Source organism: Sceloporus undulatus, chromosome 4 (genome assembly GCF_019175285.1).
Source record: "Sceloporus undulatus isolate JIND9_A2432 ecotype Alabama chromosome 4, SceUnd_v1.1, whole genome shotgun sequence".
NCBI classification, from domain to species: Eukaryota; Metazoa; Chordata; class Lepidosauria; order Squamata; family Phrynosomatidae; genus Sceloporus; species Sceloporus undulatus.
Window position 1 is genome coordinate 119,149,495 of NC_056525.1, and position 13,279 is coordinate 119,162,773.

General features: G+C 39.5%; 1 protein-coding gene across 1 annotated transcript in view; it reads right to left on the reverse strand.

The window, feature by feature from the left end:
* The window catches only part of HMCN1 (hemicentin 1), a 275,643-nt gene that overhangs the window by 14,855 nt on the left and 247,509 nt on the right, over positions 1–13,279 (reverse strand). The window contains 9 exon segments of the mRNA XM_042463441.1: positions 1,689–1,814; positions 2,258–2,371; positions 2,884–3,018; positions 3,815–3,934; positions 4,391–4,453; positions 6,281–6,518; positions 7,209–7,330; positions 8,199–8,336; positions 9,122–9,271. Of these exon segments, the coding sequence (XP_042319375.1) occupies positions 1,689–1,814; positions 2,258–2,371; positions 2,884–3,018; positions 3,815–3,934; positions 4,391–4,453; positions 6,281–6,518; positions 7,209–7,330; positions 8,199–8,336; positions 9,122–9,271 (1,206 nt within the window).

Below are 13,279 nucleotides of genomic sequence, written 5' to 3' on the forward strand. Positions count from 1 at the left end.
GCCTCCAGGTTCAAAGCCAAGTCCAGGAGTATCCCCAGACTATGAACCTTTGTGTTTAGGCGGTGGGATCTGATACCCGCTGGCACAGACCCATTGTTGTCTTGGAAGCCATGTAGCCTTGAGCCACTCCCAGCAGAGTGGTCTCAGCATGGATGTTGACATCCCTTAGCACTATTAGCCATGAAGATGTCAATACCAGCCCCAAGACCATCCTGGCAAACTCAGGAAGGAAGACTGGTGAGCAGTAAGGGTGGGTGAGGAAAGCTGAGAGAGATTAATTTAGATAGAAGGACCATCTGATTGAACAAAAAGAGGCAGCCAACCCATACAAGGCTTCCAATTTTTAAAAGTTCATGCACCAGGCCAGCAGTTACTGTGGTTTAATTAAACAACCTGTACAACTTACACAATTTCAAAACAACAAACCACCACCATGTCTACAAATTTTAACTCTCCCCTGAGACCAATAGAATTTTTTTCATCATCTTGAAAGTTAAAACATTCAGGAGATTACAGTGGGCTAGAGATGGAATTGAAGTGGAATTACAGCGTATGATTCCTCTGCTTTTTGTGTCCCTGGCTAGATTACCGCACTACATTCTTATTGTGCTGCTATTCTACTTTAACTGCTCTGACCGCCTCCTGTTGCATTCTGGAATTTGCAGTTGAGGGAGGGGCTCAGCCAGAGGGCTCTTGGGCCTCACTGAACTACAAACCCCAGAATGCAACAGGAGGCAGCCAGAGCAGTAAAAGTGGAATAGCAGCACTGTAAGAGTGTAGTACAGTAATGTGAACAGTCACTCATCCGTTGCTGATCTGTTGTTATACCATCATTATAGTGCAATACTGCATTAACAAGACATACCCATCAATAACAACCAATGTGTCTACATTCACACGATTGTGCAGGGGTACATTGTTCTAGCATTACAGAAGTGTTATTGCAAGGTCTACTTGAAGCAAATGGGTATGTCATCAATCTCCGGTTCCTAGTCTCTGGAGCAGCATGATTACAGTGCAAAAACACCCTTGTGTGGTAGAATCATAGAATCATAGAGTTGGAAGAGACCGCACGGGACATCCAGTCCAACCCCCTGCCATGCAGGAAATCCAGTCAAAGCATCCCCAATAGATGGCCATCTAGCCTCTGCTTAAAGACCTCCAAGGTAATCCCCTTAGTAATTTCTCAAGCAAGAATCTAAATCTTTAGCAGATTCACATAGATGTTCATAAGTAGTGTTCCTGTTTATGTTTATGTTGTTTGGGTTATTGACAAAGTTGTCAAGTCGTGTCTGACCACAGGGGGCGGTGTTAATCTCTGTTACTAGCCAGTCAACATTGTCAGAGACTATTCTGTGATCATGTGGCCAGCATGACTGCACAGAATGCTATTTCCTTCCCACTGGAGTAGTACCTATTTATCCACTTGCATTTGCATGCTTTTGAATTGCTAGGTTGCCAGAAGCTAGGACTAGTGATGGGAGCTCACCCCATCATCCAGCACCCGGGCCTTGAATCGACAACCTTCCAATTTTGCAATCAACAGAGTCAGCCTCTTGAGCCACCACATCCCTTGGGTTATGATACCACTGAAGTAATTCATGACTGATGTGCACAAATATGGTTGAAAAAGTCAAAGTTCTCTGCTACGGTATTTGAATAGAAAGTTGAATACAAAGCATACACACCTATACATGTTCCATTTTCTGCTTTGGTCATTCCATTTGGACACAGATCAATGCATTTATAGCCACCTCGTGTATTTTTGCAGAGCTGGTCAAGTCGGCATACATTTTGCCTGCATTCATTCACATCTTGAAAAAGATAAAAAGTGAAATAGCTTAACTAATTGTACTTCTTGCATGAAATCACACACTGCATGTGTTGGAGTGTCTCTTAAAAATGTTTCCAGAAAGGGCTGCAGTACACAACAAGAGCTTAGTTAATTTACCATTGCTTTTCTACAGAATCCCCCTGAGCCAGCATAGATATGATCAAAAAAGTAACTTTTCAAAGCACTGGAAAGACAACACACCCTTTCTACCTCCAGTTTCCTGCAAAATGGATCCTTTCAAGGATGAAAGGTGATCTACCCTTTTGCAACTGAAATGACTCTGTGGGGAAGAAGAATCAGAATCCAAAGGCACATTTTTTAAATGTACATTCTAAATAGTGACTGTGAAGTATGATCACAATGGGAGAAATGATCGCTCTTAAGGGGGGAAAAGTATAGTCCCATTTATACACTACTTCTTACCCATGCATTTTCTCCCTTTCAGCTGATATCCTGGATCACATCCACAGTGGAAGCTTCCAATGGTGTTGAGGCATCGTTGATGACAAGGATTGGACTCCTGGCATTCATTAACATCTGTGGAAAATGTTTGGACTTTAAACACTTCTGACTTGAAACCCTTTGGTAATTGTTCCCAAACATAAAATGAAGAGGATGCAAAAGAAATTGTCAAGAGTGGAAAGATTTAATCCCCACTTTAGTCTTTTGGTTCTCCACTTCCACAGGACCTGGCAAACTCACTTTTGTGGATGACATTTCCAATAGCCATGCTAACTAGGGGACTCTGGGTGTTGCAATTTTTAAAAAGGAATTTTCTAATCTGTTATTTTTGAGGAAGAGGTCTTAGGGCTGGAAGAACATTTTGCCTCATCCTGTCCCTTTCAAGCTCAGTGACAAAATGGATGCCATCTACCAAGAACAGCATTGCAGTTATGAAGTACATATTGAAATTTGCCTAGAGGAGCATTCTGCAACTAATATCTCAGTTTCAATCCACTTCTCACTACATCCTGGGATCAATCTTGCTCTGTTGAAACATTGTTTAATATAGTCTCATGTTATTTAAAAATCATAAGCCATCTCCATACCACGGCAACTCAGTCCATCTGATGTTCTCCTGAAGCCAAGCCCACACTGAACTACACAGCGATAGAAGCCAATAATATTCTCACAATCTTGGCCAGTGTGACATGAATGCCTCCCTAAGGCACACTCATCAATATCTGCAAGAAATAGAAAGCCATAAATATAGCCAAGCCTCAGTGCGTATTGTGAGAGAACAGAAAGCATTTTGTTATGGAAATATTATCAATGTGAAGCATGATCTAAACTAGTTCTTAGAGAAGTTACTTTTTTGGACTATAACTCTCAAAGGCCCCTGCCAGTCTGACCAGTAACTGGAGGACTTGAAATCCAAAAATCATAGCTTTATCCTCAGAATAACTATGTGTGTGGGAGTTTCTAGCAACACTGTATTGTTGTGAGATTCTCCTGGATTCTCTATCATATGCTAAGAGTACCACTGCAACAATAATCTAAAGTTCAAAAGTCATCACTACCCCACAGGTCAGGTATTTGGTTAGTATCTGAATGGGAGATTGAATCTCATGTATTCTAATCCAAGTTTGATTAAGGTGAGAAAAGGTCAGACATAAAGTCAAACCTAGAGTAGAGTATATGAGGTTCAATCTCCCACTCAGGTCTTTTCAGCCCCCCCCCCCATCTTAGCATGTCCTATGACCAGGGAAAGAGTGGAAACATCACTACTTAACACCCCACTCACTAGTACCTCAGAAGTAGATATGTTGGAGAGGTCTATGAGGCTTCAAAATGAGAGTTCTTAGCCATTACTTTCACAAAGCACCCAAATGCAATTTTACAAAGTCTGTGGTCACCATCTTGTATATTTAAGTTAAATAATGTGTAGGATTTATTCTAATGGACTTAAATGTGTCATTTTGCACATCAGAGTTTGTTTCTTTTAAAATTCCTCTTCCTGGATGAGTCAATGACTGTTACCTTGGCACGCTCTTCCATCTGCTGAAATGGTAAGGCCCTTAGGACAGGAGCAATAATAAGTTCCTATGGCATTGTGGCACGTATGGGAGCATGGGTTTTGAGCTGTACACTCATCTTCATCTAACAATAAAGACAAAAATGAATTCAGTTACAATGTCCTTCTCACAATGTACATTAGCAACAGGAAGTCTTCAAGGACCAGTTAGGTCTCTGAGATTCTCAGCGTTTATATTTATTTATTTAACAACAGCAGCAAAAATGAGGAGAAAAGAAGCAATCCCCACCACTCTGCAGTTTTGACATTGCAACATCTATAAGAAATTCCATGAGATGTTGCCACAAAAATTAAAATCAAATCATAGAACTAAAACTGTGTAGTGTGAAAGGGCCCTTAGTGTAGGAGGAATGTATCCATCAATTCCAGCATAGTGTTTTCAAGTCTTCATCAAGTGGAAAGGAGAAAGGCAATCTAGGAAATAGGAAGGGAAATATCTACAGCACTAGGGATTGGTGGGAGGACTGAAGGAAGCCATCAGATCAGTCTACATTTAATTGAATTATCAGCTTTCCTCTTACCTGAACAGTAGGGGCCAGAAGAATCAAAACCAAATCCATTTGGACACTGGTTGCTGCGGTCCCCTGTAGATAAAGGAAACCAAAAGTCACTCAGATTGATAAAAATGGATTTTCATCAAATATCTAGTGGGTTGCCAGACAGAAAATAGACTAGACCCATCTTGTTCTTTGTTGCTCCAGAGGGTAACACTAGGGATGTGAAGAACATATAAAAATAATAAAAAGGCTAAAAAACATATTTCTTCAGTGTTGCAAAAACCCCATGAGAAAAATCCTGCATGATGAGAATCTTCACCGTTTGAGATTTATTATGCAGAAAATTCGCAAGTGATTATTTTGCTCATAAAATAGTGTTTTATGAGCAGAAAACAGTCTTATCTGCAATATTTTTAATGCACGGAAAAGCCTGTTTACTGTGAAATAAATGTTACATTTAAGGATTTGTTTGCACATGACTGTTTTAAGCTGAAAATGCTGTTTTCTGCTGAGAAAAAAGCCATTTTTGTACAGAAAATAACATTTCTAAGTAACAGAATCATAGAATCACAGAGTTGGAAGAGACCACAAGAGCCATCCAGTCCAACCCTTTGCCATGCAGGAACTCACAATCAAAGCACCCCTGATTTATGGTCATCCAGCCTCTGCTTAAAGACTTCCAAAGAAGGAGACCCCACCACTCTCCAAGGGAGTGTGTTCCACTGTCAAACAGCTCTTACTGTCAGGAAGTTCCTCCTAATGTTTAGGTGGAATCTCTCTTTTCTATAACTTGCATCCATTGTTCTGTGTTCTAATTCCTGGAGTAGCAGAAAACAAGCTTGCTCCATTCTCAACATGACATCCCTTTGCTATGCATCATGGCTCAATTGCTTAGTATTAAAATCTAAACTAACATTTCTGCAAAAGTCTGCCACTTTTAATGACAATAAGATACGTCTTTGTTGTTGTTTGTTGTTGTGTACCTCTAAGTCATTTTTTGCTTATGGTGACCCTAACATGAACCAATCAACGCCCCTTTTTTGACAAGTTTCTTCAGAGGGGGTTTGTTGTTGCCATCCTCTGGGCTGAGAGAGTGTGCCCACGGTCATCCAGTGGGTTTTTATGCTCAAATGGGGATCAAACTCTGATCTCTGATCTCCAGAGCTGTAGTCCAATGCTGAAACCAAGCTGACTCTCATGTCTTTATGTGCCACAACAGAAAAACTCAGGACACTCCAGTCTGAGCAAATGTGTCAGGAGAATGCTGGACGTTGCTGAATTCTTCCTGTAGTTCTCTCTCTCTCTCTCTCTCTCTCTTTAATATGCAAACAATATTTCTATTTTGCTGAAATATATAGGAAACCTCAGGAAAAGCTCATGAAAAGATAAGTTTATTCAAAGGATGGCTGTGCCTTGAAAAGGTTTGATTATAAAACATCTATAGTCAGAACCCATATTACATGAATTCATAGTATCTGGCTTCAGTTATATGTGAAAAACTGCAAGTCCCTCATTAGTTGTATTTGCACACTGTCCCAGTCAACTTCTAGTGGAAGTGGAGCTTGGCTTTTAGAAGCCAGTTTTCAAGTCCCTGGGTACTAAACCACTGTTGTGTTGTTCAATCAGGGCTGACATTCTTTTTTCAAAAGGATATTTAACATCAACATTTGGTTTCCATGTCTGAGTGGGGATTCAGTCTCTGGTCTTCAGGAGCCCTAATCCATCACTCAAACCACTAAAACATGCTGGCTCTACATATTGGCTATATCCATATAGTTTGGAGGGTGGGTGTCTGAGGGAGGAGGCAAGCTTGAAATAAATATGATTGGTTTAGACCAGCAACTCATTTTGAAATGGGACAAAGCATAATTTTTTGCACATACCCAGTATGTACAGTTTTTCCGCAAGCAATACCTTTTGAAATGGAAGCACGGATTTTAAAAGTCAAAGCTTCTTCGAGTGGATTGTATTCTGTTTCAACAGAGGAAGCATGGAGTGCTTCAACCAGAAATGGCATCCTTCCACGATTCTGGTCATAGGTAATAGTATGGTTCCAAGTATATGGTACACTAACTCCATCTATGGTGAAGAGCCGTGTAGAGTAAGCATAGAGTTGACCAGGGCCTGTTTGAATGTAATCTTCTGTATAATCCTGAAATATACATCATAATTCCCAAAAAAGATGACACTAAAGAAGACATCTTCACTCTTTACTCACTAGCAATAACTCAACAGGAATGCTCTTCACAGACTGGAACTTTAGTAAGCTAACTACCAAGTGCTACACAACCCATCAGTCCTTTCTTAAGCAGCGGGTAGAGTTGTAACTAATCTGAATAGATGGCTCCCATACTTACCTTGTCCTAATCGCATCTGTACTTATCCCATCCTTTTCCTGTCAGTGGCCCTATAACTTTATTAACAGGAGTTTCCATTGATATATAGTGACAGGGCCATGTCACTTCACTGATGGGAGAAGAATGGGATAAGTGTCAGTGTAATACAGTGCTGAGCAAAAGATCTTGAGAAAACAAAGCCAGCAATACAGTGTAAAATAGCACTTAAAAATATTAAACAGTAAACACTAAAGACAATATAGTCCAGCTGAATGAGCTGGTTGTCAAACTGAATCCTTCCTCTAGGAAACATACACAATGTTCCAAAAGCCATATTTTAGTATAATTCTTTTATTGGGCACAGTAACTTTTTGTTGTCCTAATGAAAGTATTACACCAAAATGGATTTCAGATTCTGTTTCTAGTGGCTGTCGTTGCTTTTTATTAAAGATGTATAATAGTGATGTCAAATCTATAGAGGGCTATAGAGTGATGCCTTGACTTACTTTTACATTAATATCAGCTGATGACTGTAGCTGTAATATGTGGCCACTGATTACAACATCCAGGAGTAAAGAACCATCTGAGTCCAAACCACGGGCAATGTGAGTCATTCGTAAGATCTCGCCTGTGAATGTTAATAATAGTTCTAAGTGAATATTGAATTATTATGCACTTTGTGTAAGTGCAAGAAATTTGTGAAAGAGCTCTACTGTAAAGATTTGTGTGGTCTATTATTCATATGACTCTTAAACTAATTAACAATAAAGCATTTAAATTTGTGCCAAAAAATGAAAGGCATCTTCTCAAAATGAACAGGTTCTGCAGAAGGAAATGAACCGCAAATGGTTAAAGCTTCCTTTTTCTCAGATTGCACTGATATACTTATAGGCTGACACGGACACATCCAAAAACTTTCTTTGCACCCTACCCAAAGACTTAAAAGATTCCTAGGGGTTGTTGCCACTATGGTTTAAACCTGATCTCAATCAGATTTAAACCATGATGGTTCTCACTTAATATGAATCCCTGAATCGATTTGGAAAGGGGAGGCATGATTTTTACCCATTTTTACCTATTTAACCCACGTCAAAAAGATGCTGGCAAAATGGGGTGTTTTTTGGGCTGAATCGATTTATTTCCAAATCAGTCAATTCAGCCCAAGTGGGAACCAAGCAGAATCTAATCGGATTTGAATCCGCCGTGGTTCCCACTGGCAGCAGCTTTCCTGCCCATACCTCCATGCTCCGTCCTTAGTCCTGCATCCTCCCAACCTGCCTCTCTCCTTCCGCCCCGGCATGTCTCAGTCCTCGGCTGTCGCTTCCTGCACTGATTCTTGAAACCGGCGCAAACATAGTGGGAACCATGCTGTTTGCTGAACTGGTTTGAAGAATCAGTGCAGGAAGCGAATCAAGAGGTAAGTGGCAATGAGGCCCAAGTTTGAGTGTGAAAAATAGTTGCAAAGAAAATCCTTTTTTAATCTCATATTAACTAACCTGTAGCAAATTCCACTTGTGTCTCTCTCTTAAAAACTGCGTTAGTGAGTGAAAAGCCATTCACAGCTTCCCCAATTTCATCTGCTGTTGTCCAATAAATGGGACTGAGAATAGAAACTAGTGCTCTCATTGCTGGACCTATAGGAAGAAATTTTTTATTTATTTTATTCATTGATTTCATTTCATTTCTGTGCCACTTTTCTCCTAGGAAGGGACCCAAGGCAGCTCACAGATAAAGTCATCTTAACAATTTTACAATAAAAAAATGTAAAATAGTTAAAATAATCTAACTAAAACAATATACGATTACACAAAACAACCTTGTCACAGGCACAACCATATTTGGCTTTTTTATTTGTCATGTTTGTTTCCATTTTTGCAGTTGTATTAATTCCTTCCCACCAGGCCCTCTACTGAATTTAAAACATGACATGACTTTCAATAAACATTCTCCTTTGTTATTTTTTAAAAAAACAGCCAAGAAAATAATAATCCTGGATTTTGCAAAGTGTATGATGTGAAAGTATCACATGGCCTTAAATAAACTTTCTCCTTTGTTATTGAATGTACTTATTTACTTTCTGGATTTCATTTATTGCCGGTGAAACATCTGGTGGTACTTTTGCAAGTCATTATCCTATTTGGAAAAAATGCATTAAGATTCACACTTCATCGGACATCCCCTGAAATAATAATGTGTTTTGAAATTCATAGAATAGTTATGTCAGACATCAGGGAAGCTGCAGTGCAAGGATGTCACACTCAGCGGTCTAAGAGTCAACAAACTAATGCTGTCTCCTAGTTCTGACGAACAGAGGAAATTCCTTCTGATTGGAATACAATATTTCAGTTTAAATAAACTGTATGAGTGTGAAACACCCAGGAAAAATCTACAAATATGAAAGTAACAGTAACAGACATACCGAGACTCCGAGGGATATTGGTAATTTTTGCTTGTATCCTTCTAGTGTCCAGATCTGGACTATCCACTATTGTGGCATTCAGGAAAGCTATTCCAAATTCAATATCATTGATATTTCCAATGACATTTCCTCTAGCACGTTGAGGCCCACCTATTGCAGGGGTTGTCAGGGAGAAAGAAAATACAAAGGAAAAAATAAAGTATGTCTTGGAATCATAAAATCACAAAGCTGTAAGGGATCCCAAGGATCACTGAATCCAAGCCTCTGCCATGCAGGAATACACAACTAAAGCACTCCCAAGAGATGGGAATCCAAACTCAGCTGAAAGACCTCAAAAGAAGGAGAATCCACCACCCTCTCAGTTCTTTTTTTTAATCTTTATTCTCAGTTTAAATATACACAGTAACTCAGATCTTTATTTAAAAAACAATACATTATTCATCAAACAATAATAAAAACATAATAAATCATACTTCTACAACCTATCTAAGAACTAATAGACATGCCCGATTCACTCCTCCCTTCAAAGGATCATTAATCCTATTTCCTTTGTTTAACTTTACCTTACTACTATCTTATTCACCCTTCCTCCATCTTCAGAGTTACTATCCACTATTTGATCTTGTCTTCATGTCAAGGTGTCCCATATTACCTACACCCTCCTATCCTTCACCTTCTGCATCCCCCTTCCCTATACCATCACACTCTTACATCTCTTCTCCTCTTCACCATCCACTCACCTGCTTTCTTCCTCCATCCATACTCCTCTTAATCCCTCCCTAATTCAAACCCTCCCCTACCTCTTACTTTCTAACTTATTTGTTCCCTTCTCTTACCTTTTAACTTGATTCCTCCTTGCCTACCTTTCTTTTAACATCTTCACACATACTCTCACCTTCTTATACTTTTTTTACCTACACTCATCTTTGTATTCCCTCTCAAACATACACTGTCCTCATACATTCCTAATATCCACTACCTTTATATCCTGTCTTCTCCCTCTCACCCCCCCTTTTTTTTAAAAAAAAAGTAAGGAGACAATGAAAAGAGATATTAGAGTAATCCCTGTCTCTCTTGTCACATCTTTTTACTTATTCTGGGAACCCTATCACTGCACTCTTTCCCCACTTTTTTTCTAGAAAATTTGTTACCAACTTCCATTCTTTATCATTAAATCACAGAATCATAGAGTTGGAAGAGACCAGAAGGGCCATCCAGTCCAAACCCCTGCCATGCAGGAACTCTCAGTCAAAGCATCCCCGACAGATGGCCATCTAGCCTCTGCTTAAAGACCTCCAAGGAAAGAGACTCCACCACTCTCCAAGGGAGTGTGTTCCACTGTCGAACAGCCCTTACTGTCAGGAAGTTCCTCCTAATGTTGAGGTGGAATCTCCTTTCCTGGAGCTTGCACCCATTGCTCCAGGTTCTAGTCTCTGGAGCAGCAGAAAACAAGCTACCTCCTTCCTCAATACGGCATCCCTTCAAATATTTAAACAGGGCTATCATATCACCTCATAACCTTCTTTTCTCCAGGCTAAACATCCCCAGCTCCCTAAGTCATTCTTCAAAGGGCATGGTTTCCAGACCCTTCACTATTTTGGTCACCCTCCTTTGGAGACACTCCAGTTTCTCCACATCCTTTTTAAATTGTAATGCCCAGAACTGGACACAATATTCCAGTCAGGGCCTGACCAAAGCAGAATACAATGGCACTATTACTTATATATTACATCTGTTGGGTTACTCTTTAACAGTTGTGTTAACCTGTCCATTTTTATAGCCTCATATAGCTTAAAGAACCATTCGTCTTCCTCTAGAGTGTTTCTTTGGACCTCCATTTTGGGGCAAAAGCCATTCTAGCTGTTGCAGTCAAATAAAATATTTTCCCCATATTTATTTTCTAATTCTTCTTATTATATCTAATAAGTAGCATTGGATGGAAATGCACTGTCCAACAGCTCTTATAGTAAAGACCTTCTTCCTAATGTTTAGGCAGAATCCCTTTTCTTGGATTCAGTTTATTTGGATTGGTTTGGAGTGCTCTCTGGAACAGCTCCATCATATATATGACATTCATTCACATACGTAAATATGAATGTCATATCCTCTCAATCTTCTATTCTCATGGCCATGGTAGGAACAGTGTGTATACCAAACTGTCCCTTGGTCAGACCCTGTAGTTTTGAAATATGCCCATCTGTAAAATCTCTTTCTTGGTAATCTTCTGAAAAGAAGAAAAGAGAGTATTGAACACACACACACCCCACCTCCCAAGTACTGGTGTGGAAATACAGTGGACTCTCTGTTTAGAGAAACATAAAATGAAACAGCTCACCTAAATGGTGACGTTACCAAACTTCATCTAGGTTATGTATCCCAAGAGGGAAACCCAGAGCCTTTTTATGAGACATTGGGCACTCAGAGTGAAAAGCAACTGTTGTTGAGCACTGTCTGCCAGTATTAACCCAAGAGAACATGGCAGGAAAGGAAACAGAACAGACTTCTGGAAGAATTCAGACAGGCTTTATGCAATTATTTGGTTAGGATCTTGGTCAGAACAACCAAAGTATATCTATCATACTGACATGTAAAACCTGTCTGTGTTCTGGTGCCAAATTTTAAGGAAACAGCAGTGCATCTTGTGTTGGAAGTGAGAGAAACACCTGTATTTTTACCAGATCACTGCATATTTGTGTACTTTAAGAAAGGGAGAGTGACAAGTAACTTTCCTTGGATTACATGGCATTTTAAGCAACTTTCCAACTTTTTAAGGTATCCTTTTCATATGCAGTAATAAGAAATGGATGGATTCATTTGCAAATATTTGGAGGGTAGTTTGACTAAACAATTTTCAAATTGTCCAGAGCGTTTGAATATCTTAAGTCAGAACATCGGTCTGTTTAGCCCAGTGGGAGCTGGCAATTCTTCAAGGATGTGAGCTGCCCGGGTAAGAACTAAGTGACTATTTCTATTTCTCTGCCAAAAAGTTCATGAGCAAGCATAATGATTCCAGTGCTCATAATACCAATAAACCTCTTGGTGAAGTACCAACATAAGGAGTCAGCTAGAATATTGCTGAGATGTCCTTTCCTGAGTGAGACCATTGGTCAATCTAGTCCTGGGACTGACAACAAGGAGAATGGATGTAGATTGCTGAAGGGTGGGAAAGGAAGATGGTTAAAAAGAAGAGAGATGAGGAGTGAGGGAGGGAAAGAGCATGAGTAAGATAGATTAGTAAAGGGGTCCTACAGATATTATTATAATGCAGCTCCCTTGAATTGTCTCCATTGGCTACCATAGCTAGGGCTGATGGGAAGTACAGTTCAGCGATATTTGGCTACCTCTGTATTAGTGGGTAGGTTGAGTGGATCTTAGGTCCTGGGAGTCTGGAATGAGGGGCTTTTGTGGGGTGAAAGCAGAAAAAGGTGGGGTGGGGATTATGAAATGTGCATTTGAACTACTGCTTTTGGTTTAGCTCTCAGACACCACAACACATGTTACTTGACCTCCAAATTCACCATTTTACTTTTTTGTGAATTTCAATTTTTGTGACTGACTATGGCCTCCATGCCAGACATCTTGTCACTTCACAACTTTTCTAATTTGATTTAACTCAATTATTTCTAATCTCCAGTGGCAATAGTTTTCCAACACCTCAGGCAGATCCCTGCAGTTACCATAAATTAGACTTGGGCATTGTGCATGAAAAAAAGAAGAAAGAAAGAAAGAAAGAAAGAAAGAGGAGGGAATGTACATTAAGCATTCTCTTCACTTGGCTGCTCCCCTTCATCCTCTCACTATACTCTAAAATACACTCTTTGTTACTCTCTTCTTTATTTCATTTGATAAAATAAATGCCACCATATGCTTTTCATTTCTTGGGGGTGATTTGTATTTCGGGGGTTTGGAAACAGGGAATGAATATCAAACACAGGAATGTATCTAAAATACTAACTTGCATTACTTCCCAGTATTACGTTTACTCCTCCTCCTCCTCCTCTTTCTTATTTATTTATACTCTGCCTTTCTCCCAATATAGAGAGTCATGGCGCCTAACAACATATTTAAAACAGTATAAGTTAAAAACAATACAAAGGTATTACAATTTAAGTACAAACATTACATACTAAATATTAAAATGTATTAAAAACTCTATAC